The sequence below is a fragment of the Aulonocara stuartgranti genome, assembly GCF_965226115.1.
Source record: "Aulonocara stuartgranti genome assembly, chromosome: 1".
Taxonomy (NCBI): domain Eukaryota; kingdom Metazoa; phylum Chordata; class Actinopteri; order Cichliformes; family Cichlidae; genus Aulonocara; species Aulonocara stuartgranti.
Genome location: NC_138939.1, coordinates 29,164,081 through 29,190,070, shown reverse-complemented (window position 1 = coordinate 29,190,070; position 25,990 = coordinate 29,164,081). Strand labels below are relative to the sequence as shown.

Sequence of the window (25,990 nt, the reverse complement as noted above, 5' to 3'; positions counted from 1 at the left end):
TGTCCTGTATGTCTCTCGATGCTCCCAGTGTTAGCTGGACACATACCTGGAGGGATCTTGCAGACTGTAGCAGGATGCCAACCATAACGTTGATTACAGTTGGGGCTCTGGACAAAGATTGCACTGTCACTGAGACATTCTGCAAACACTTCTCCACCAATGTAATACAGTCTTACGCCACGACCTTGAGGTAAAGAGTGAGAAGCAGAGAGCCGAAACAAGTCAGCAACAACAATAATTAAAAGTACAATGTTGAATAACAGGTCTAAAGCAATACGTAATCATGTTTGTTAATAAGCCAATAGTCTTTCAAGAAATCAAGTGAATAAAAGTGTTCTGAGAAGGCAAAGGAGATATTATCCAAATGGAGTCATAAGGCCTACCAATGTGTCTGCGTGTCAGCTCCACAGCTGCGTTGCGGTTGACATTGGACAGAAGACCCAGGCAGAATCTCTCTGAGTTGGACGGGTCCGTAAAGCCGTCCACTGTCAGCGAGGGCTGCGAGGCGTGGAAGGTCTCCCCGACTCGCTGATTCAGCTCATAGTAAGAAATAGAGCACCAGAAGGCCGGCTCACAATACGTCACTGGCTGGAGGTCTGAGACAGAGGAGGACCCCAAAAAGGAAAGAACTGAGTTCAATACTGTTGCTAATACAGTGCAGAACAATTAAACTAATGCAATGTTTGAATGTATTCTCAAAGTCAAAGTAGTAGAATAGTAAGACAGAAATCACAGAATTAATAGACAGAAAATTATTCAGATGGTAAAGAAAACATACATTAAGAGCAGTGATAACAAAGAAGAGGCAAATATATGGAGAAAAGGGCTGAGAGGCTGCAGACAGAGGGAAAAAAAAAAGAGAAAACCAACAAAAACACGGAGAGAGCCTGCGTCACAAAATGTCAAACCCATACACTGTTTCCCAGAAGCTTTAACCAGACAAAATGTGGAAACTCAACCCTCACTTGAAGGATTCTGCAGCCCAGTTGGACTTGTCCATGGTACTCTTCAGTAAATTCAACTGTTTCTGGTAATTTGCTCCTTTTTGTCCCCCTCTACCAGCTGAGAAACATTCTGTCCTTTGCTTTGAAGTCCAGAACACAACCGGACAGCACTGCCAAATGAAACTGTTGTTGCTTTATTATTTCACCAACTGCGTTCCAGCCAAGCCTCCTGGCGCTTTTCCGTCTTGATAGAATAAACCTAGGATATTGTTATTGATGTTAGTGTGGGCTGCGTGGTGTCTTGACCTGTTCAAAAGTTCACATGGTGAGCGGGGAACACAAAGGCTTCTTTCATCATCTGGTTTCCTCTTACAGAAATGAGTTAAACCAAACAGAGAATTCCCACTGGGGAGATACGCTGCTGAAACATTTGTTTGCAAATCAAGGCAGACAAACAGAAAAGTACACAAACAGACACACGCATTTCTTACCCAAGTTATTGTGTGTGGGTGAAACTGGGTTAGGTGACAGATTTGGGGAGCTTGTGTCCATGCTATGAGTCATCTGGTGATCACTGGTTTCTCCATCCTCACTGAGGTAGCCTGGTGGAGGTGTTTCTGAGACAAGCAAAGACACAAACACTCACTCATACTGAAATGTTGGTGGCCCCTGATCACTAACCAAGCATTGTAGCTGCACTGAGGGAAAAATAACAGATAGAGATGAGGAATGAGAGTAGCCCAAAAGTACTTGTATTTAATAATTTGATTAAATCCAGTATGTGTTACTACTATTATTACAGTTGGCCTGCTGTGCTTTAATTATTCTGAAGTACAACATAATTAACGACGCAAAGAGTGACCGTACAATCACCTACACAGAACTTCCTAAATAGTGAGAAGGTTCTAGTCGGTGAGTGAATGAGTGAAAGTGTTTAAAATTTAATAATCGTTAACCTGTTGAAAAACAGCTTATGTAAGTAAATCCCTTCCTAAATTCATAGTCAAAAGGCCATTTTCTCAATTCTCTCACAATACATCAGAACTCGACTTTTGAACAGAAAAGCCAAAAGAAAAGTAAATCAAAAGGATCAATAACACTTCAACAGCTACCGGTTGACAATAAACATACAGCCACATTATAAATGTGGCTGTATGTTTATTTATAATGTTAAAAGCTTAATCTTGAAACAGAAACACCAAACTTATTGTACATTGTGGCCCACATGAAGCACGCTTTGACCTTATGTGGGCCAGTCATGCAGCTGCCCGAGCTCTCCATATAAAGAGAAGGGGAGGCCCTAAACAGTATGAAAAAGTGTAAAAAGTATGAAAATGCAGTTAGGAAGTCCAATGTTTGTGCCCTTCTTCACATATTCCAAGCTTTCCATAGGACCAGATTGGAGTCTTTGTCAGGCCAATTCTGACCCCACGTCCTATGTTTGATGGTCCTGTCCTGGGACGATGTTGTAAAAGCTTTTCATCCAACTCAAGATTCAAAAGGAAAATTATAGTAAAACTAGTTTAATTACACACACACACACACACACACACACACACACACACACACACACACACACACACACACACACACACACCTTTGCAATCACAAACTAGGTAGGTCTCTTCCAAGAGCTGTACTTCCGCCTTTTTTGTGACAAACAACCCACAAGCGTGCACCATCATCCTCATATTTTAAGTACTTTACTACTACTCCTTCTCTGTTACAGTCAGTTTTCACCAAACTCTTCAGTACAGCATAAACAGCCCACCTTACAAACTAGTTCTCACAAAGTATAAACCATAAGGAGGTACTTTGTGTGAGTCATGCTAGGAGGCACGCTGGTACCTGGTATATAGTTGCTCTGGGGCTCGATGCCAGCAGGGAAGTTGGTGTTTTCAGGGATTGAATGGCTGTAGTCATCCAGAGGTGGGAACTCAGTGGGGATTTCTGTGTGTCTGGGGACCAGCACTGGTGGGAGTACTGCATAACAGACACAAACACACAGAAAGTATTTTTCTCAGAATATAGTAATAAAGCAATGACTGATTTCATGTATGGATAAAGTAAATATTTATTGGAACAGAAATTAATAAACCGTTGAGCAGCTGATAAGAGGAAAGGTGTTTCACAAACCCTGTGGATACAAATAAACCTATAAAAACATCCAGTGGGAGAAAAAAAAAAAAAAAAAACAAAACCTATTCCACTAACCAAGACCCATTAGAACACACTGGAAATGTACGTAACTATTTTCTTCAAACAACACAACAGTGAACAAAGAAAGAACTCTGTTTGTCCGAGCTGTCATACCTGGTGTCTCTACTCTCTGATAGTGGTATGGGTTGACACACACTTCATCCTTCTTCGTGTGGAAGGCGTACTCGCACAGCTCCACCGCCCGCAGCTCGTGGTGGGACTGCAGGTCGGGCCAGCGCCACAGACGGCAGTAGATGACGTGGGGCAGACCTTTTCTGTGGGAAACTTGAAGACGGCCATCCAAAGATCTGTAAATACACGAAGAGGAAGAAGCATAAGTTTGAGACATTTGGTTTGACTTTCCAGTTATCCACCGCTTTTTTTTTTTCTTTTTGTGTAGGCTTATATTGTTTTCTGCTGCGTGTCAGAGTGTGTGTTGTGACTAAAATGAGAGGGAAGTGTGCCTGGGCACGACCTTATACTTGCCAGCAGAAAAATATCTGAAACCTCCAACTGAAAACAGAAAATAGAATAGTTACTAAAAAGAAGAACTGCTGAATTTGTTTCTTGATAGCATCTGGCTCTGATGTCATTTTTCTGAAAGGGCTATGTCGGTACTACCACTCTGAGGCTGGTTACGGTTTGATCCACCTGTCCCTTCCCCTGCTGTGACCTTTTGTTTATAAAAACAAATTCATGAACCTAAAATTAAATATTCTCATCCATTGTTGTCATCAAGTAGTAATTGTGTGACACCGCTCCTTTTGATTAATTGTTACAGTATTTTTGGTACTTGATGATATCCAAATTATGGGTATACAGTCTTTGCCTTGACAGTCCTGAACAACTAAAATATATTTCTTCTTTTTTTAAACTGGTTTTCAAGCAAAAATTCACTGTACGCTGCTCTGTCCTCTAAATGTTATCAAATGCTGGATTTGGTGCTCACTACTGTGCTATGCAACTACTTCCCCATGACGAGGGTCCCAGCTGTTAGTGCAGAGGCGATATGAGGTCATGTCTAATAATAAACAATCGGCAATGACATTACAGTATGTTTAAAAGGAATTTCATTGTGTTGTATAACATCTGCACTCATCTGGCATGCTTCTGGCAGGATGATGATTTAGGCCGGCAGATAGTAATGAGCGACAGTTTGACATTGTGGACTGTCATAATAAGGTTAAAGGCTGTAATCTTGGAGCACAATAACCCTTGACAGAGGGGAAAAAAACAAACAAACAAAAAAACCTCCAAAACAAAACTAAAAAACCCTGCACAACATCTTACGCAAGAGGCAGCAGTCACATACGTCCCCTCATTTTCTGTGTCCCACCCACTCACTCTCTCACACAGAGTAAGGGTCAAAGGCTTAAGATAAAGCCCTTTAGAAGGACAAATATGACTCTCTAAATAAAAACAAGGCCACGCCCAACTGCGGAAAGCTCAGTTGAGCCTCATCTAGGTCAACCACGGCACATCGGGCAAGTGAATGGTGTATGGTGTGATGTGGTGTGTATTGGCAGATACCCAAAACCAAGATACTGGTATCATACTGGAACTGGGAAAGCAACGACAGAAGCTTTTATTGTTTCCCATGCAGAAGTCGAGAGCTATGAAACGAAGCAAATGTCTGATCAAATAACTTCTAAAACTTTATTTTTAAAAAGTGTTGAGAATTAAACATAGAAAATTACAAAGACCTGGCAATTTAAACAGCAAACAAAGATCTCTGGGTTACTATGCAAATTGAATAGAAAACCATTTGTTCAATATTGCTTTCTGAATATACCAGTTTTCATTTAGTCAACAAGATCTATAGTGGGTGACTCCACAGTGCACTGTTTAACACCCAACATGTAAAAGATCCCCTTTTTGGAGGAATCTATCCCCGGCAGGATTGTGACCAGAAAAGCATCCGGTGTAAAGATCTGCCAATTCAAGTGTGCTGGAGCAACCCCTGAACAAGAGAGCAGCTGAAAGAACCTGTTTATCAAAGCTATATAGCAATCTATAGTAATGTTAAGCCAGATTTTGCATAATCTTGATTCTATGGGGGTCTGCTTGCAAACACAGTTCCTCTTTTCTTTTGCGGTTTTCCTGTGTTGGCATTTATTGTCATGACTTATTGTGGCTGCTTCCTTTTACCATACTGCATAAAGCCACGCATCAAGAAGTCACTTAGACTGCTGTTAGACCTCTATTAAACAACTTAACCACGCACCCTCATTCAATAAACAACTTGGGAAAAACTTAATGTTACACAGAGCTTATGCTGAAATAGTGAATCACTGTAAATTAACCAACAGTGATGATGACATGAAGGAAATGCATGGAAAGTGCATCTACAAGGAAACCACATTCACATGTAGGCACGTGAATGTGACATTTTTCACTGTGGATGTGTTGAATCGTGAGAGAGGGCTGATGTGATGTCACTGGTATGTCTGCTACTGGGTGGGTGGGACTGTGTGGGCTCAGACAGACATACAAAATCTACTGGTCATTTGGTGCCCTACTTACTGTCCCCGTTTCCATTCAGTTTTGTTTGGGTTTTTTTAAATAAGAAAATAGTTATAATGTATAATAATATATCAGCCACAGTAATAACTTCAACCAGGAAAAGGGTATATGACTTTATACTGCAGTAATTACAAGTGACATCACCTATGTATAGGCAGGCATTAACTAATAGTCAGTTGAAGTTATTTGATTTATAGTATATATGTGCTGAACAATGTCTCAGTGACATGGACATTGTGAGTCCATGGACACGGTTTATAAACAGTTACAAAAGCAACAGTTTATAAACCAGAAAGAAAAAAGGAGTGAAGTAATAAAAGTCAGGACAAGAAGAAAATGTCAAGCAGGCTTTTAGTCATTACTGAGAGACATAATGAAAAACTTAGAATTAAACTATGAGCTGGCATGCTATGTCTTTTGTGAAAAAACACTAGTGCTCACATCTGGCCAATAAGCATGCCGAACATTTTCAGGCGGTCTGTAGTGACACATTTTGGTTTGCTTGGAGTCCACTTGGAATTTTCTTGTGTGAAAACAAACCAAATCATAAGGAAAAGCTACAAGTTCACAAACTCATCAACTGATTAAAACCAGAGTAAACAAACTATAGCTGTGAAAACACCCTTAATATAACTTTTAACACTGGCTTCTACTCTATATTTAAAGTGCACATGGCTTTTGGTGTAGGAATAACACTTTTTTATGGCTCTACGTCATCCTGATTTAGCACCCTGAAGTTAAAAGGCTGGATGATACAATGTTGTATAAACTAACCAGTTTTATTTAGACGTGTAACATAGATTTTCCTACTGCTATAGACAGTGCAATTGCTGATTTGTGTTGAGATGATGATCTTGTGGTTGTTACATGTGCCACTAAATAACTTTTCTCCCAGCACTGACCACCAGTAGGAGGCATCCTACCAGAGGCCCATACCACCTCAACTGGGTTCTTTTAATGTGGAGGAGCAGCTGTTTTACGCTGAGCCGAATGACCGAGCTCTTCAATGGGTCACTAAGGGAGAGCCCTGCCACCTTTAAAGGACACCCATTTCTGAAGCTTGGATCCACGACCTTGTTCTTTCAGTTACTAAGAGCTTGTGACCACAGTTGAGGCATAGACTGACCAGTAAATCAACAGGTTCATTTTTATGCTCATCTTTCTCTTCACCATAACGAAACTGATACAGCATCGCTCCAATCTTTCTGTCAATCTCAAGCACCACTCTCCCCTCTTTTGTGAACAAGACCCTAAGATACCCCAACTCCTCCATCTGTAGTAGTAACTCATCCCTGACCTGGAGTGGGCACATATGTACTAGAAATGTGTAATCACAACTTACATTCACAGAGGCCGGAGAAAGAGATTCATATTGAACTCTCCTCTGCTCAATAAGACACAGGGCAAATCAGCCTGGATAACCAGGACAATTATCTCCCACCTAGGCCCGAGACCTCTCATTTAAAAATGCACGATTTGTTGACAGGAGCCTCAACACCTCCCAACCAAGAACTGAAATCAGATGCAGATCAAAGTTTGTGCCAAGTCCATCCTGGTCTAAGTTGACCTCCTACTCAAGCATACTCAGGCACTGGGGAATTTTTTTTCCAAATACAGAAGCTACAACTGTTTAGTTAGTAACTGAAATGTATGAACCTACTACTGCTGCCAGCTGTTTTACAAATACATACAAATACACCTCAAAGAAAAATGAAGCAAGAGATTTAAAAGAGTAATACTAAACCATATCTGGCAGTAGTTGTGAGTTGATGCTGTTTCACTTGTCAAGTTTCTGCCCACCTACACTGCCAGTCAAAAGCTTTGATTACTGCTTTGCACACTCTTGGCATTCTCTCGATGTGCTTCATGAGGTAGTCACCTGAAATGGCTGATTGGTTCTGGCCATAACAGGGATTCTTGCACTTGTCAAATAGGGCTGTCAGCTGTTTACCAACCTGACTTCTGCACAACACACAACTGATGTTCCCAACTCCATTAAGAAGGCAAGAAATTCCACAAATAAACCCTGACAAGGCACACCTGTGAAGTGAAAACCCATTTCAGGTGACTACATCATGAAGGTCATTGAGAGTCCGCCAAAGGTTTGCAGCACTGTCAACAAAGCAAAGGGCTGCTACTTTGAAGATATAAAATATACGGCATTTTTAGAGTTAATCAATTTTTTCTTTGCTACATAATTCCATATATCTTGCTTCATACATTTGGTGTCTTTAGTACGCATCTATAATGTAGAAACTAATAAAAATAAATAAAAAAACATTAAATGAGAAGGCGTGTCCAGACTTTTGACTGATAGTGTATATCCACTAATCACGTTAGTTTGCATCAATCTTTGCTACCCATCAACAACATTAACTGAGACTTGATGCCCTCTTGCTGTTACAGGCTGTAAATTAAGAAATAAACTCCCCAGTGTTTTTTCTCTTTGCCACAAACAGTCTATGCAGAGCTGCACCTCAGCCAAACACCACACTCACCACATCATTATAGTCCATTACATCATAAATGATTATATCTATGTCTAACATCAATTTCCACATAAAAGAAAGTAATTTCTTTGTCACCTGATCTGCTGTTTAATTACCAAATTAATCAGTGAATTACTTATATGGGCACAGCTCTCACTATCTCTATTACTACACCAGAGAGTTTATCACCCAGTTTCTGCATGAAGAGTAAGTCAGATAGGTTATACATGTGGGAGAGCACCAAATCACAGTCAGTGTACTTCAAACTGTGATGAATCATTTAGTCCACGATAGCTACTGAGCTCAACTCTGTGGTTCTCAACCCTTTCGCTTCTTCTAAACCCGGAACAAAAAGCTCACATTCCACAGTTTTTATATAAATTATTAACAATAAACAAGGGATCCAGGTTGAATTTTACTTGAACAAAGGTCAGCGAATAGGATCAGCAAACTCTTCTTTAGCAGATGAACAACTGAGGGTAAACAAGCATTAGATCATTACTCTGCACTGCTGACAGGCAAGGTCAACTAACTCTCCTACAAAGGTGTTTGTATGATTTAAACGTAAACCAACGCTATCAGCAACAGACAGTATTGCGTATGAGACAAGTCAAGACACATTATATCCTGCTCAATGAGAGTGACTCACTTCAGAGATTTACGATGGCCCACTGAATGAGACAAATGAGAAACCCTGCTCTGACAGCAAAAACCACTCCTGTGAAACCATCAAGCCTCAGTTTGTTGTTTAGTGGCAGTAGTAGCTCTATTTAAACAGCCAACCTCAGATATTGAAGAAAAAAAAAAAATGATCTGGACCTCAAAATACTCCAGACATGAGGCAGGAGGTAGCTGAGGGGAGAATAATCATGACCCCAAATTCCCAGCTGGGCTGACCTCTGCGTGTGTGTTCCAAACTGAAGATCTGAAGTCCATGGGTGGGGCCTTCAAGACTTTATACAGGACATTTTTCACTCTTCAGCTTCTCTCTACAGGATCAGAAACTAATCAAATCAGCACTGACTGATTTTATCTACAAAACCAAAATGTGAATTGAAAAAGTGAACATGGGCACTTAAAATGAATGAATAGCATTATTGACAGTGAATGCATCCAAAGCTAGGGGAGTCACATTTAACAATATATCACAACATAATTCTATTTTTACAGTATATCCAATACCATAATGCTATAAACCAGGGGTAGGCAACGCCAGGCCTCGAGTGCCGGTGTCCTGCAGGTTTTAGATCTCACCCTGTGTCAACACACCTGAATCAAATGATTATTTCATTACCAGCCCCCTGGAGAACTTCAAGACATGTTGAGGAGGTAATTTAGCCATTTGAATCAGCTGTGTTTGATCAAGGACACATCTAAAACCTGCAGGACACCGGCACTTGAGGCCTGGAGTTGCCTACCCCTGAAAAGCCATGATTGATTGGCCTGGTTATCAAGTTCTAGCTCTACAGGTTAATTTGACCTTAAATTTTAAATAAAATTTTGTTAAAAATGGCTAAGATTTCTTAAATCTATCAACTACATTAAGTATTAGATAACTCTTTTTAAAAAATCAAATAAAACCAGTGGGTGTATATTTTGCTGTTACATAACATAATCAAGAAAATCCTCAAATCAGGTTTCTATTGAAGGAAGTACAATGAAAAAATTATAATGGATTTTTGGTTCTTTAAAAAAAAAAAAAAAACAAAAAAAACATTGGCTGTGTAATAATTCAATTATCTAAAAAGAAAACTAAATTCAGCTGAAAGTTAACTTCAGAGGGGGAGCATTTCCTTCAGCAAGGCCAATCCTGGAGCACAAAATTTAAAATAAAGTGATTCAGATCCATATGTATTCTTCCTTTGCCTACAGTTCGCCTGCCCCAAATATTGCCCCATGAAATCTGGGGCAATATTTGTGTTTTTTCATGCAAGCTGATGTTGATCTCAGAATATAGACCGGAACTGATGTCTAAAAATAAAGGGATAAATAGGTATAGATTTTTGCCAGAGGGGTAAATGTGTCAACATCGTTTTGGCTCATGATCCAAAGCTGAGACTGAACATGAGCTTTACATCCATCCAGCATGTATGTTTGCGTGAATGGTAGAGCTCCACAGATGGACACACGTACAGAGAAATGTAAGAACAGAAGGGATATAAAATAATTAAGGTAACTTTACATTTGAAGTATGCATTAATTTAGCATTTGCCAGTGTAGCAAAAGTAGTGAAATAAAAAAAAAATATAAGCAGATGTTAGTGGCTGTGAAGGTTAGTACATACATAAATTTTGAATATGTGCGCTTTTGGCTGACTCAGACAGAGCAGATTGAGCTTCACTAAGCTGGGGAAGGGGGAGGGGGCAAAACAAACACCCTGAGGCATACCCAGTTACGCTCAGAGACACAAACATATACACTGTGTGTGTGTCCAGGCTGGCAACAGTCCGAGAAGTGTTGAACACACACACGCCTTCCTTGTGGGCTTAACATGGACTTTTTTTACTCTCTTACTGAAAGCCTTACCTCGCTAAGAAGATGCCAGCACATACAGTTAGAAACTGAAGGCCTTGGAGAAAAAATTGTTCTCATCCAATGCTGGTTATTAACTATGTAACTAAACTTGCATGTTTAACTTTAAAAGTAGAATATTTTCACCATTTTAAGGTGCCTGCAAACACATCACAAAGATCAGGATCAGTCACAGTCTGTCCTTTAAAAGCATGCAAGGGTAGAGGACAAAGTGGGTGATGGATAAAGAAAGGAGGGCTGCAGCTGCACAACAGGTCTGCCAGACCATCTCAACAGCTCAGGGTAGCTCAGAGTGTCTGTGACTGAACCCCTAAACCCCCCCTTTCCTTCTCCTCCGTCTGTCCCACTATCCTGATCTCACAGCCTCCATTGCAGTGCTGAGTGCGGGATGAGGGCGGTGGGGGTGAGGGGCTATTGGGCTGATATGGCCTTTGTGCCTTTCATAAAGTCTGTGGCCAGTCTGTTGAACCCCGACCAACAGGGCTACAATCTGGTGACATTTAGCAGAGGCTGGTGCCTTCCAACAACAACAACAACAACAACAACATGTAAAGAGACAAATCATTCACCAATTCTACCTTCGGTTAGACACGACTAACTCAGCAGTCTGTGACCTTTAAATAATTTTTTGTTAGCCCTGTGATGAAGCGAAAAATTGTTTAATTTGCTTTTCCCTGTAGTAGCTGTTTCTGTGCAAGCGTCATCACAGATTAATCCTTCACTATCCCAACAGTTTAAGGATCTGAAACTGCAGAATCACACAGAGTCAACAACATAACACAACTGGGAAAATAAAGTTGGTTACAATCTGGACTGTCTCTGCAACCAACCTCTTTGTAAAGTCTCTTTGTCTTCCTTGGCCAATGCCAGCCGATACGAGGGAGAATGCAGCATTATCTTTTAGATAACTGAAAGAAAATTAAATAATCCACGAAGGATCATCCAGAATAACAAATTTCTAAATTGCTAGTTCACCCGAAACTCTGGCTGATTGGGACCCACACCCAGTTTCACACCTTGGCTCAGACGATTAGATGATCATCAGGGGGTCCTTTGTCCCTCTGTGGGGGGATACTCCCACTAGGTTTATATCTGGGACTCTCCACCATTTGACCTTAGAACTGAAGAAGCTTCTCGGATGAGAGGTGAAACATCTTCAAGTAACTTAAAGAAGTCCAGACGCTTTTCTTTGCAAGCTCCTTTGACTACGATGACCTGGATGACTGAGAACCTTCACAGACATATTGCTAGTTCACTAATATACTTGTTTGAACTACAAGCCCACATGTGCACAATGGTATTCCTTGAGAGTGTGGTTACTAATGTCCTGAAAAACTTATGCCAACTGCTAAAAATACAGCTCACAACATGACCGGGGCAGGCAATATTATAAAGTAAGAAAAGCAGCGATTCTGGATCACTGTAGAGTTTGGAAGAGAAGTTCATGTATAACTGAGATGCCCAGTTTCTCTGCCACCATCTCCACATCAGCAATAATGCAACAACCTCCAGTGTTCACATGGAAGATATTTCAAATTTGGACTGGGATAATTAAGTCCCAATCTCTCCAGTAGTGGATATGCTCTAATCATCCAGATAAACACAATATATGCAACCATGTGAACTGTGTCGACATTAGAGGTATTGCAACACTTCTGCAAAAAGTTTTCCTTATTTTACTTTACATATCCTGATATCATCTGACCCTACTTGCCACATAATACTTTCTGTGGTTGGTTAATCTATTCTGGTTTGCTAAAACAACTGTCAGCTGCAAATTTAAAAAAAAAAAAAACTACAGAAACAGATTTCACCATGGGTTTTTTTGTTTTTTTTAAATCAAGACTAAATCTGTTATTAACCTCTGTCTCCCTTCCACAGCATGTCTTTTATCCTGTCTTCCTTCTCTCACCCCAACCGGTCGCAGCAGATGGCCGCCCCTCCCTGAGCCTGGTTCTGCCGGAGGTTTCTTCCTGTTAAAAGGGAGTTTTTCCTTCCCACTGTTGCCAAAGTGCTTGCTCATAGGGGGTCATATGATTGTTGGGTTTTTCTCTGAATCTATGAAGCGCCTTGAGGCGACTTATGTTGTGATTTGGCGCTATATAAATAAAATAGAATTGAATTAAATAGTGTACTTAGTACAGCTGAAATAATAATTTTTTAGTCAACAAATAGAAATGTGTTAGCTAACTAATTTCATAGCTGACCAGTTATTTCAGTTTCAAGCTAAGTCTCTGAACATTCATGGGTTGTAAAGTCTGGTAACTTTCATGTTTTGCAAAGTGGTTTGAGCTACAAAACAAGACATTTTATAGCTTAAACAATTAAGTGAACAATCAGAAATTGCTGTAAATGACCTTTTTCTTGAGTTGAGTTTGTCTTCATCCAAATGCTTTAGTTTACATACATTTAATCACTGATGTCTAAACATATATGGACTTGCAGCAGTCCAGCAGTGATGAGGCTCGGGCGGAAAAACACACAAAGACACACACCAACCTCCCACTCTCTCTGGAAAAGCCATCAGACTTCTCTATTTCTAACAAAGGTGGAGGAAGGAGGAAAGGAGGGGGTGTCTGGCCCATAGGTGATATCATAGGGCTGAAGTGTGCTGGGACCAGTGAAGGAGGGCCTAAAGTGAAATACAAAACCAGCAGACAAACGACTGGCAGGGCTAGACGACAAATAACAGAGTCTGGACTCCAAAAATCTGGGGAGACAATGGAGGACTGGGAGCCATTAGTTTTACTGCAAACAGTCAATGAGCAGAGCAGTATGTCTCTCTCTTTCTGAAGCATGATGATGAATTACAGAGAATATTCCAGATGCAAGTCATCAATAAATTTCTCTCTACAGTCTAGTTGCATTTTTTCGTAGGGAAGGGCAGAGTGTAGGCTGGTTTACCTCTCATGAAAAATTAATGTTTATTCTTAAAAACATACCCCCATGCTGTGTCAGCCTGATATCCCTCAAAGAGAAATTTCCACTATAAAAAAAAATTCACAAATTTCACAACTGACCTTAACTTGTTGATTCTTCAGTGGCAAAAATCCAAATGATGATATAATTAAAGCTCAGAACTGGGTAACTAAGATAAATTAAGGTCATTACGGTGCATGTGTGTGCCGTGAACCCTGGATGCTTTCCTCGCCAAAGTTAGAAACCTGTGTGCTCGAATTCATACATGTCAGAATTGTTTAAAAGATGCTGGATATTTGTCTGTTATCCTGACTGCTTATTCTTTATTAGGCTTTCGATTAGAATTCATTGTAAGATGGCGAAAGATGTACCCTTAGGCCCCCTCCTCGATTCAGAGATGGTCTTTCCCTTTTCACGTAAATGGCCTCCTTGACTCCGTGCTCAAACCAGCGTTCCTCCCTGTCCAAGATGTGTACATCCTCATCCTTGAAAGAGTGTCCGCTGGCCTGTAGATGTAAACAGACTGCAGAGTCCTGGCCTGACGAGGTAGCTCTTCTGTGTTGTGCCATCCGCTTCGCCAGAGGTTGTTTGGTTTCCCCGATGTATAAATCCTGGCAATCCTCTTGGCACTTAACAGCGTACACTATGTTACTCAGTTTGTGTCGGGGGATCCGATCCTTGGGGTGGACCAGTTTTTGGCGCAGCGTGTTTTGGGGGTTTAAAAGCCACAGAGACTTTTAGAAAAAATGCGTCTCAACTGCTCTGATACTCCTGATACATACAGGATCACTACAGGTTTTCGCTTGGGCAGCGGTTGTCCTTCTCTCCTGGATCGGCTGGAGCTTTCTTTAGGTGCCTTTCCAGCTTTGACAAAAGTCCAGCTGGGATAACCACATTTACTCAGGGCCTTCTTGATGTGGTGTTCTTCTGCCTCCCTGGCCGCTGTGTCAGTGGGGATGGTGTTCGCTCTGTATTGTAGCGTCGTAATGACACCCAGTTTGTACGCCAGTGGATGATGAGAGTCAAACCTTAGATACCGATCCGTATGTGTAGGTTTACGGTACACATCAGCTTTTAGATGTCCCCCATTACTGATGGAAATCTCACAGTCTAAGAAGGCTAACCTGCCACTTTTCATATCCTCCCTGGTGAATTTGATGCGTAGATTTGATTTTCACCCAGGTCTTGTTCCAACTGCTTCAGATAGTCTATCACCCTCTTCCTGTAGCCACTTCCTGGGTCTCGTTTCAGGGGCTCATAAGTATTTTCATCACTGAGTAGTGACAAAATTTTCTCATGATAGTCTTTCTGGTTTAGCAATACTGTGCACCTACCCTTGTCTGCCGGAAGGATGATAATGTTGTTGTCATCACTAAGTGATGTGAGTGCCTTCCTCTCCTCCATGGTGATGTTGGATGCTGGGGGCTTTGCATTGCTGAGACAGGCCGAAACTTTCCATAGTTGCTCTGCTTCCACTTCTGCAATATTGTTGTTGCAAATTGCTGTTTCTGTGGCTGTGATCAGCTCCACTAGCGGGATTTGTCTCAGTGTGACAGCAAAATTCCCTTTAGCAAGGATGTTTTGTCTCTGTTCGGGTGAGCTGTCTGTCAGACAAATTCTTCACCCACACAAAAGAGCTACCTCGTCAGGCCAGGACTCTGCAGTCTATTTACACCTACAGGCCAGTGGACACTATTTCAAGGATGAGGATGTACACATCTTGGACAGGGAGGAACGCTGGTTTGAGCGCGGAGTCAAGGAGGCCATTTACGTGAAAAGGGAAAGTCCATCTCTGAATCGAGGAGGGGCCCTAAGGGTACATCTTTCGCCATCTCACAATGCTGTGATTGCAGCCATTCCCCAACTCTCTGTGAATGGTACTCATGGCCATTGATCAGTGGGTTTTGGTCAGTGGTTGTTGATCAATGGTCATGAGAATTTGCATAATTAAGATTAAGGAACTGACCTCCCAGCCCATTGTTCCATCAGTGGACTGGTTTCAGTCATTATGCAAATGTACTGTTTATAAGATTGGGGAAAACTGCAGTCAGCTGAGACTGAAGAAGTCACTTGGATGAGTGACGAAACATTTCTCCCACAAAACGCTACAGATGAACAGAACCAACTTTTGGAGATTTACTTTCCTGGATGATTGAGAATGCATCAAGACATATAATCATTTCCCAACACTTGGTACAATTATAGCATAATATATCCATCTAGACACACGATACAATATCTAAAGCATTTCTTATCATGTTTCTGCCCAAAGTTTCTCGTGTCACTATTTCAGGTGTCATTGACAGTAAAGTGTAAGAAGACCTCACAGTCACCGCTTATCGTGATAAAATGTTTCAGCCTATCAAACCTTACAAATTGTGGCCCTGTGGCCAAGAAAGACTCATGTTTCTTTCCTGTTTCTTGTGTTTTCAGCAAGTCCTGAACGACTATGGCAACTTCAGTAAGAAACACTTATCACACAACCTCCTTGAAAAGTCATTGCGTAATTTCTGTATTTTATGACTTTCACCTGTACTTCCTCTCCCTGCTTAAAAACCCCTACTCCTTCCAATCAGCTGACCTTCCCCCACATACCCAGCTTTACCCTAGCACCTGAAGCAGCAGCAGCGGCAGCAGTGGTGGTGGCAGTGGCCAGTGGAGCACAAAGGCGCATTTGTTGTCTGGAGAACACGTCTGTGTGTGTGTGTGTGTTTCTGCATGTGCACTCCCCCGCAGATAGTGAGACAGGCTAGGGCCAAGTCGAGGCAGAGCTGTCTCTCTAACCCTTCCACCCGTGGTGCAAGCCACAAACCAAACAGCAGCCCACACCCTCCTCAAGGCCCCAGCAGTCTGAAAGAGCATTCCTCTAAGCTGACTAACTACATGCACACACGCACACAGAGTCATGTACAATGGCATAAATATATTTATATCTATTAACGTATGGTTAAGTAGCCTGAATTCTACAGTCAGTATTCTGTTTATTTCCTTTGAAGGAACAGAAAACAGAAGCACGATGAACACCAAGCTTCAGGCATGGCATATACACTAGACTTATAATTGATCAGGATCTTAAATAAATTCTGTTATTGTTTGTACAACCAATGATACCCTCAACAAAAATGCAACAATATTAGGATGACATCACCATGTGACTTAACTAAGAAATTACTGTCCAACAGTAGCGAGGACACTAAACTCTTTTGTTTTTAAGGTCCAAACAAAGTAAGCACAACAACACAGTTACTACTGTCTACAAACAGACTTCAGTCATGACTCACAGCAGCAATCCCTTTCAGTCAAGTAAATCAAACAATGACAGGAATCCTGAACCCAATCCTGAAGAAGCAGACTTGTCACTGTCATTAGAGACGCCAACCACACACAGACAGACAACACACATAAACTCTCTGTGACCCGTCTTGAACAGAGTCCTGTTGAACAACACTGTCTCGGGTGACCCAGGTGTGATACTTGACATGAAAGTGAATGACAAAGTGTGTGTGCTCATTTAACAAAGTGATGACGCATTTTGTTAAATCACGCCTACAATATCAATCTAATGTTTTACATTCATTTGTCATTTTAGCTTTCAGCTTCCTACCTTGAAAACTTGGTGTTCTTCATTCTCATAACTTTCTAAAAAGTTTGATTTCCTTGAGGCGGGGTTGGATTTTTAATTGCATAAAAAAAGATGAACTTCTTACAGTTCTGAAATTATACAAACCACACAGTTGATTTGATTATGTGAGAATATAAGTAGCTAAATAAACAGAAAATTACAAAATTATTATTTGAGAACGAGAGGAATCAGAACGGAACTACCAAAACAAAGGTTTAGCAGGCACAAACCTCTGTGGGTGCTTTCACACTCATGCCCTTTAGTTAGGGTTTCCCCTGTGCTGCGATTTCATTGAGCAGGCAATCACACTAAAGTGCAGAATAGAACAACCAGAACCTTCATAAGAGGCTCAAGTCCATTCAGCTTTAGTTATTTTAGCTGTCTTACTTAATCCAGTCCCAAAGAACTCTGGACAGGTTGTTTGTAGGAGGGAAAAATGTACTGCACAATTCTGTAGCCTGGCGTGCTTTGTATTCTGGAAGGTAGCTGTGCACTCAAACTTTTATTATGAAGCAACATACTGACTGCTAATTTCATGAAAAGATCTCCCTGGTTCTGCTCAGGTGTCTGGCAGCTCCATATCATCTTTGCAAAGTGTGCAGCAGTAAAGTTGTTTAAGACACGTCCATAAAGTGCTTTTAGCACGCTTCTAGAGTAGTTTTACCTGCTCTGCTCATATAATTAGCACAAGAATGAGCAAATACCAGCTCTGTTGTTGTTTCACTTTAAAACTGCACCACATCTCTCTCTAACAGACAAGATCCCAAACCACGAAGGCTCATTATGTTTTCACTTTTGTGCTCCCACCTCAGACACATCGGACTGATCATCAACATGCTTGCTCCTCTGTAGTGACACTGGCCTACGCTTACAAAATCACCAGATGATTTGAATGAGACAAAATTAACTCTGAATATGACAACAGCACAATGACATGACAGGGCCGAGGTGCACACTGTATGAGTTTGGCAGTGTGTGTCAGTGTGCATTTAATGAAGTCTAGTCTGTCATCCAGACACATGCAGACATCTCTTTTGATGTTCAAATGCTGTCTAGAAGGTAAACAAACCAGTTCTATTTCATCTATTAGCCGGTATATTTTTTTTGTGTGTGTGTGTGTGAATCCCACTAACCACTGTCTCCCTCTGATAAGCCTGAGAATTCAAGACGCTGCAGCTTGCCAAAGAGACTGCTTCCTCAGTGTCTTTCATCTCAACCCTTGACTTTCTGTTACCTTCTACTTTTATACTTTTTTCATTTGTCAACTGTGTTTTTGTTCACCCATTAATGTCTCATCTTCCCTCATTAAAGCACATTTTCCCCATTATAACAACAACTTCCTTGCAACACTGGGAATTCCATACTTCTCTTCTGCACTTTTTTTCCCTCTACATCTCTCTTTCAGTGCAAGTGTCCACAGCTTTTATAATGAGGCAAAAAATAAATACTGCTTTAATTCTATTGACTAACCGGAAGGACTATTAACCAAAAGTAGCAAATATAAAAAGACACCAAGTATACAGCAAAAGTAAATCTGTTTGTTTTCAGTCTACATTTCAGGATTAAATTCTGCTGATGTGGATCACAAAGCCATCTTTACATAACTGCTGCACACTGATAAGGTGGAAAACATGATGGTCTGACAAAAGTCAACAAAATGAATTTCCTTAATCAAGAACTGTATTGTTGAAGTACTTTCAACAGTGATGTATAAAGAAACAGCAGTGTGGATGCAGTCCTTCTCACTCTTGGTCCAGTCCCTGTCTTTCTCATTTTATCCCATCTTTTACATCTGAACTTGAAGATCCTACACTCCCTCCTGCCCCAACATGCAGTGTGAGTCAGACTGTAACCTTAGTGCCAGGAGAGATGTGTGTACATAAGACAAACCCTCTCACCACCCCTTGCACAAAGTCAGAGAAAATTAAGATAAAAGGTGAGGAATCCACTTCCCCAGGCTCTGTGAATATAAAACTCACTGTCCACAGTACACGTATCACACATGATATTAAGACAATGGAAAATGTCTCAATGTCTTTTTGATGCCAGTGTGCAACTGTTGGAACTCATTAACCCCAAATATATATTTTTAAGCACACACACAGAAGACGCAACTTTGATGAGTGTGTCTTTCTAAGGAATATTTAACTCCCATTAAGTTTTGTCATTGAAAAGTTACCTCTGTTCACACATGACAGACCCTATATGCACAGGTGCATGATTGTGTCATAATTATTAAACATTTGGCACAAACAACTAGACAACAGATTGAGTTAGTGTGATGTTGTCTACCTATTGTCACAACAACTATCATACACAAAGTACAATCAGGTCAAAAGCAGCACAGTATCTTCTACAAGTTTTGTTTGTGATTAGTTCACACATTATACTGTACTTACAGGAACTACTGATTCCTCCAATGACAACTTGTATAATTGGTCATTTCAAAAAACTTCAAGCCGATATCTGATTCCAGCTTCCCAAAAACCAACACTTTTTGTCTTAATTTCATTTATTTTATTATAATCTATATGCTATACGCTTCTAAACAAAACCTATCTGAAAGTGTCAACTCGGACTGCACAAACAAAGTGTATCTTTGTTATTTCTATCATTTTAAAAATCATCTTAATTACTTGAGTAACCAAAACATTAAGAGATTGATCAACACGGCAACAGTTATTAGTGGTTGCCCTAACTGACAGTCACACATTAGTATTTACAGAAGACAGTCCATCTCTAAGGTCTGTCTCAGAGATCCTCCTATTCACAACAGCAAAAATGGTGTGTGGTGAAGGTCAACTGTTTGCTTGTAGACTAATCTATGCAATCCATAAAAAACACAAATAAAACAAATTTAAAAAAAAGGACGCTGTAGTAATAATAAATTTCAAAGTAACAGCTAATTTAGGGTATGGAATTATATACATTGGTGTTCTCTAGTTTATGAATGGATTCCCAGTCATAGATGACAAGAACAGAGTTTTCTATACTTCACCATGATTTATGCAAAGTAGCCTGTGAGTGTGTAGTACCATAGTTAGACCCCCTGTCCTCATCACATCTGTTTTGTTTTGGTTTTTTTTGCAACCAAGATAGCAATGAAGGAAACACTCAAAAGGCTTCAAAAAGGGTTTAAAGCAACCAATAGGTGACCTTATGGTAGCAATGTCCTTTTTTATACCTTCTATAAATATATATCTCTAAAGGAGGTACAGGAAGAGATTATATTGTTTTTAATCAATATGGCATTTTTTGTTACACTGTTTGCAACTGTTTGACTTGCTCAACCACTGCCTCTCAATTACCTGCACCTAAAATTCACCCTCAAAAACTTTAAGTTTAAATGTTTACACTAAGTTTGACTGTGTGGCAATGGTTGACAAAGTTTTTTCATTTGGGGGGGGGGGGGTGAAATGTGGTAGTGTCTCCCAAAACAGTTACAAAACAAGTCACTTCTCTGAACAGAAAACCACTCAAGAATGGACACCACTATGGTTGGAGTTTGAGAGAAAAAAACGTGACCTGGTTAGGGTTGGCAAAAGGTCAGGGATTTAGGTTAAAATGTGAAATGTAATAGTTTGCTTTAAAAATGTGGTCTGGGTAAAGTAACTACTTCCTTAAGGCTAAAAAGCCTACGTAATCTTGGTTGACGTTAGGAAACAATCATGGCCATAACTCAGGAAAAGAAAAAAGAAAAACGACATTTACTACGCTTAGGAAACAGGAAGCATACGTACATGTTTGGTCTCAAAGCCTGAGGTTTTGTTGACCTATCCAACCAACCTGACCTCCTCCCAATACTGACTTTGTAACTATATTTAACTCTGCTCCCAGTTTATCCTGGTATAACGGAAACACAACTTGGCTCCTGTTTATAGATACAGGTCTTGGTAAACAACAGGACACACATCTGTTAGTCATCTTGTCACACTCACACAGCAGGCTGTCACACTACACATCCTTCCCTCATGCATTAGAAACTCATAGTGGCTTGACGCACTTTACACACTAGTGTTTTCGGCTAACCCAAGTTTACAGCTCACAGGAAGACAGGACTTTAATAGGGCCAATGGAGAAAAGAAGAGGGTAGGTCAGTACCACAGCTGCTCGTTGCTGAATGAGTCAGGCTTGAACTTGGACAGAGGTTTAAACTTTTACTTACGTCTTAAATGAGTAAAGCTGCTCATTGTCAAAAACCACTAAAAGGCAAGTAGAGCAATGGCACTCTCTGAGTAACAGTCAAAGCCTGCAATACTTTGTTTTGACCTCAACTGGGAACATGACTAATGTTTTTTTCATAAGATAAAGGCACACCTACACCTACATGCAGCCCCACTGACCACGTCAATGACCTCCAACCCAAAAATAACTTAACCACCAAACTCACCAAGCTGTTATACAGTTTCCACAGATAGTCCTGTAATTGTGTGCTAGTGTTATCTAGCAGATTGCAGCCATTCAAAAACAACTAGTCTTTCCCAAAGCTCCCCAGCTGATTCGAAGATTCATCTGACAGACCAAACTCACATACACAAAAAGAAATAAGTGTTCTTGACACGACAGGAAAAAAAAAATTGCCTTGAGATTTCAATATAATATTCTGTCACTTGGCCCGCTGAGATCTGATCCTTTCTTTCCCCATAACTCTATCTCAATGTACACCACTGAGATGTGATATAATTTTCCTGCTATTCCCCCACCATATACAACTATTGATTCAATCAATATACACAGAGCCCGCTTCCTTCGACTCAGCATCACTGCAAACCACCATTAAGACGGGTAGCAATGAGCTTGAACAGGGAGTTCATGTGTCAGAGAGATAGAAGCTGACCTCCCTGTGGACAGGCCTGAACATGCAAGCAGCTGCTGTCAGCAAGCCAAAACGTGGGGGAATTAATAGAAACAGCAGCTCTCCAGGGACTCTGTTAGCCAACACTGACAGCCAGCTCTGATCTGGGGTCATCTTAATGCACTCCACCTCTTCCCTTCTGCATTAGTGGTGGGAAATATGAAACCTGGATCATGACAAACATTATTTAACTTTCTGGGTAGGCTTAATTCTGAACGCTGGCCCAGGCCTGTGCAAGCCGTGATATGCACACTTGTGGCAATGAAGAATGTGGGAGTGCCCCACTGAGGCTCAATTTTCATCTGACAGTATGCTATTAAATCTGAATAGCCCACAAACACTAGTGAGATTTTGCAGATGCAAGCAAAGGTCTGGAGAGTTTAGTTGTAAAAGTGGAGAAAGCAGAAGAAGTAAAATACATGTGAGCACACACTGTACTTTTAATACAAGTTCCACCTGTCCATCCATCCATTTTCTTTCGCTGCAGTTGGACCTGGTTAAAACTAATTCAATTTGATATGACATCTCCAAAGCAAAATGTATCATGTTCAGTTTTTAGAACTGTTATAGGGACGTGTAACAGGCTCTTTATAGCTATTTTGGAGGCTGCAGACTACTCGCTTCTTCTGCACAACAGACTGGAGGCATTCTCCATCTGTAGATACTGACAAAGCTTTTTATTACTGACACGGGTGTTAATTATATGCCAAGTATCTTATCTTAAAGGGATGCCCCTTAAAAACCACATCACGTAAGCTGACACATGTGAGTATGCAAAATGACTCAAATTGATTATCCATGTAACGGACAAGAACTTTCAAGTTGACGAATCAGTTAATCTCTGCTCATTGGGTGGATTAAGGTGTACTAAAACAACCGGCAACTGAGAGTTACTTGAAAAATCAACACTGCAGTAATACCACACATACATTTTAAAGAGTGGCAGGGGTAAAATCCATGATTTGTGTTTACATTGTGCACCTCAGAGGCTTTTACAAGCACAGCCTCTCATCGAGGGAGGAGAATGACTGCTCAGGAGAGAAGTGACTCACAGAAGCTACCAGCTGTGATTTACTGACAAATGCCACTGTTGGTTATTTGTTCTAAATAATGTGTTGATGGACAAATGGCTGTGCAGACAGAGCAAGAAGAAGCCAGCTCCACGGGCTCGCCTACGCACTAAGAACGCTAGAAAGCGTCCCAGATTAAGGCCAAGTTATATAACTTGGACTCCATTAATGCTTTTGCACTGCATGTGCTCTGCTGGCTAGTTAATGCATGGACTGTACCCTTTTTATTCTCAGCAAAACACCCTCAGCTGAATGCTGATGTGATAATAAGAAAGTGCTGAAGGCTGCTCGCTTAAAGTGAAGTGTGCACACGATGACAGCATGATGCCCCAGCAGCTCGCCACCGAGATGTTTCAGACATGATCTGCTAGCTCTGCTCATGGTCCAACGCTAGCTCGTTAAGCAGCACCTTAGCCACCATGTTGCTGCACAATAAACACGTAAAGGAAATCAACAGTTTGAAATATTGACGCCAGAAAGGAAGTGGAAATGTCAACTTCTCAAGTCGAGCAATGATGCCATACATGTGCAAGGCGCCGAGGATGACAGAAACCAGGGAAGAAACCTTTTTGAGTTTTCTGTAACAAAGCTGTAATGAAATCAGCTGAAGTAATAACCCCCCGGGGAAGCTACTAAGTGTACAGCTAGCTAGGATGCTGATTTCACGGTCAACGCTCAAACTCTCCTTACCGCGGTATAGTGATGCATTTCGTGTTGATATTCTGGGTGGTGATGGCTTTCTCCAGTTCGTCCAGTTGTCCCGTCTTCTTCAGCTTCTTCACCAGGCTCTTCACCGCTTTTTCACACCACTTCTCCTCCTGGCCGTTCTGCTCTCCCTTCTTCCAGCCCAAAAGTCGTTTGACAATGGGGGGAGTGAAAGGCAAAATTGACATCTTTTGAGTTCAGCTGAAGTCAGTCCAGTGTCGAGAAGTCCGTCAGTTTGGAAAAAACACGGAGGAACAATTGTCCCTAAAGCGCTCCGAGTAGTGGAGACGACGGGAGTAAAGACAAACTGCTGCTGTTGTTGTTGTTTTTAATGTCACACAAAACACATCTCGGAGTCGCACCGACCACTTTTAGCGGACTCGCTCCGTCTGTCTCGAGCTCAGCCGTGAACTGTGCACCGGTAGTCTGTTGCGCTGTGGATTTAGTGCTACTCCGCCAGAAAACCTAGTTCCGTCTGCACTCTTTCAGCCCAGAGCTAGTCTAAACACACCTCACTTGACTCACACCCAAAACTGCGTCGCTAGCTCTAAGGCAGAAACGAAAGCGTCGTGATAGGTTTTTTACGTCTCTGAATGCTCTAGCCTTCCACGAGCAAAGTTTTTGGTTAAGTTCAGAGTCATCCGCGGGTGCTGGAGCCTCCGACTGAAGTCTGCTAAGAGTCTGCATCAAATGCAAATGCATGAGCTGCTGCTGAGAGTCTCAATTCAGACTTTAGACTGCACAGCAGACCCATGAAAGGCCAGTGTGAGCAGCTGGCCAAATGTGTTTCGCTGATATTGCGCAATCTCCATCCTTTTCCCTGTTATTGCTGATAAACCTCCACGTGGCTGTGTCTAAATAAGCAGTCACAACAGATCACTTGATTTAGTTATGTAACACTGGGCAGTTTTTGTTCTTTTGCATGTGACTTCACTTCAAAATTTCTGATGAAATTAGGTCCTTGTTTTCCTTCTGTTTTTCTTTTGTTTCAGTAGGCTGTATAGGACAGTGGAGCTGTCTAAATAAAATAAAAAAACGTTGGCTCTGTTGTGTTTCAGTTTAGACTGTGAGACATAATTATAATCAAAAGAGCTGTTCTTTTTAAAAATAAGTGTAGGTTTCCAACTTCAGCTGGAAAACATACTCTATGCTTCTTTTTCCATTTTACTTTTAGAAATCCACATATGCTTAATTGCCTGGCTGTCAGCCACATAACCAAGGTTGCATAAGAATACAGCCGTGCCTATGTTTTTGTTGAATAAAGGCTTGAGGTTTGACATTCAGCATCTCTAGCGCAAAGGGTTTCCAGTAATTGCTACTGGCTTGTTTTGTCTCCAGATGGGTGAATAACTCTGGAGCTGCTGTAAAGATGGAAGGTGATAGGAGTCGTACATGAATGCAAGAGATGAGCCACTAACTTGCCTCAGCTTGTTTTACATGTGAACACAGGAATCAACGAGGTGGCAGTTTGGCTTTGCAGCTTGGCTCAGCTCCACTAAAGCACAAGTACAGCTTGACACATGCACATGTAGGCCTAAACACCTCCACCACACCACCTTTCACACACACTCCCTGTTTCAGTGTCAAGGAGTCAAGTGGCAGATGTACAATGGGCCGTGCAGTGCCGCTGAGCTCACCGCAGAGAGAGTGATAGCGGGACTGTTTAGGGTGTGAAGCTGCCTTTGTTCCTGCAGCTTCAAAAGAAAGACTTTACTGCTTTCAAGCACAGTTTCCAAAGTCGGGTATCTTATTAGCAGGCACTTGAAAGAGTCGTAAAATGTGAACGCTCTGCACAAAGAAGCCGGTGCACTTGCTTGGATTTAGTTTACAAATTTTCTATAGTCACACAGAAGAAGAACTTACACAGCTGGAATTCAAATGGCCCACAGTGGACGCATATATGAGGATAGTGATGGTAGTGAGGTGCCAATATTTGCTCACTGCCTCCACTGACTGTTCAGAATTATACAACTATAGTGGCATTGACCTGCTGTTACCATTTTGGTATGTGTGTACAGGCGCATTGACCTGCATTCAGCCAGCAAGCCCCCTCCTCCACTCCTATGCACAGTGTGAAGTTTGTGCTAAAAATACAGCTGGCTTTAAGCTCAGCAGGACATACCCGTCTCCTT

General features: G+C 41.2%; 1 protein-coding gene across 1 annotated transcript in view; it reads right to left on the bottom strand.

The window, feature by feature from the left end:
* The window catches only part of LOC309705609 (mothers against decapentaplegic homolog 3), a 29,261-nt gene extending 4,742 nt beyond the window's left edge, over positions 1-24,519 (bottom strand). Inside the window, exons 1-6 of the mRNA XM_082531521.1 lie at positions 23,844-24,519; positions 3,258-3,451; positions 2,793-2,927; positions 1,436-1,561; positions 384-596; positions 47-184 (exon numbers count right to left, since the gene is read on the bottom strand). Of these exons, the coding sequence (XP_082387647.1) occupies positions 47-184; positions 384-596; positions 1,436-1,561; positions 2,793-2,927; positions 3,258-3,451; positions 23,844-24,046 (1,009 nt within the window). The 5' untranslated portion in view covers positions 24,047-24,519. The remainder of the gene's footprint in view (positions 1-46; positions 185-383; positions 597-1,435; positions 1,562-2,792; positions 2,928-3,257; positions 3,452-23,843) is intronic.
* Between the last annotated feature and the right edge of the window lie 1,471 nt (positions 24,520-25,990).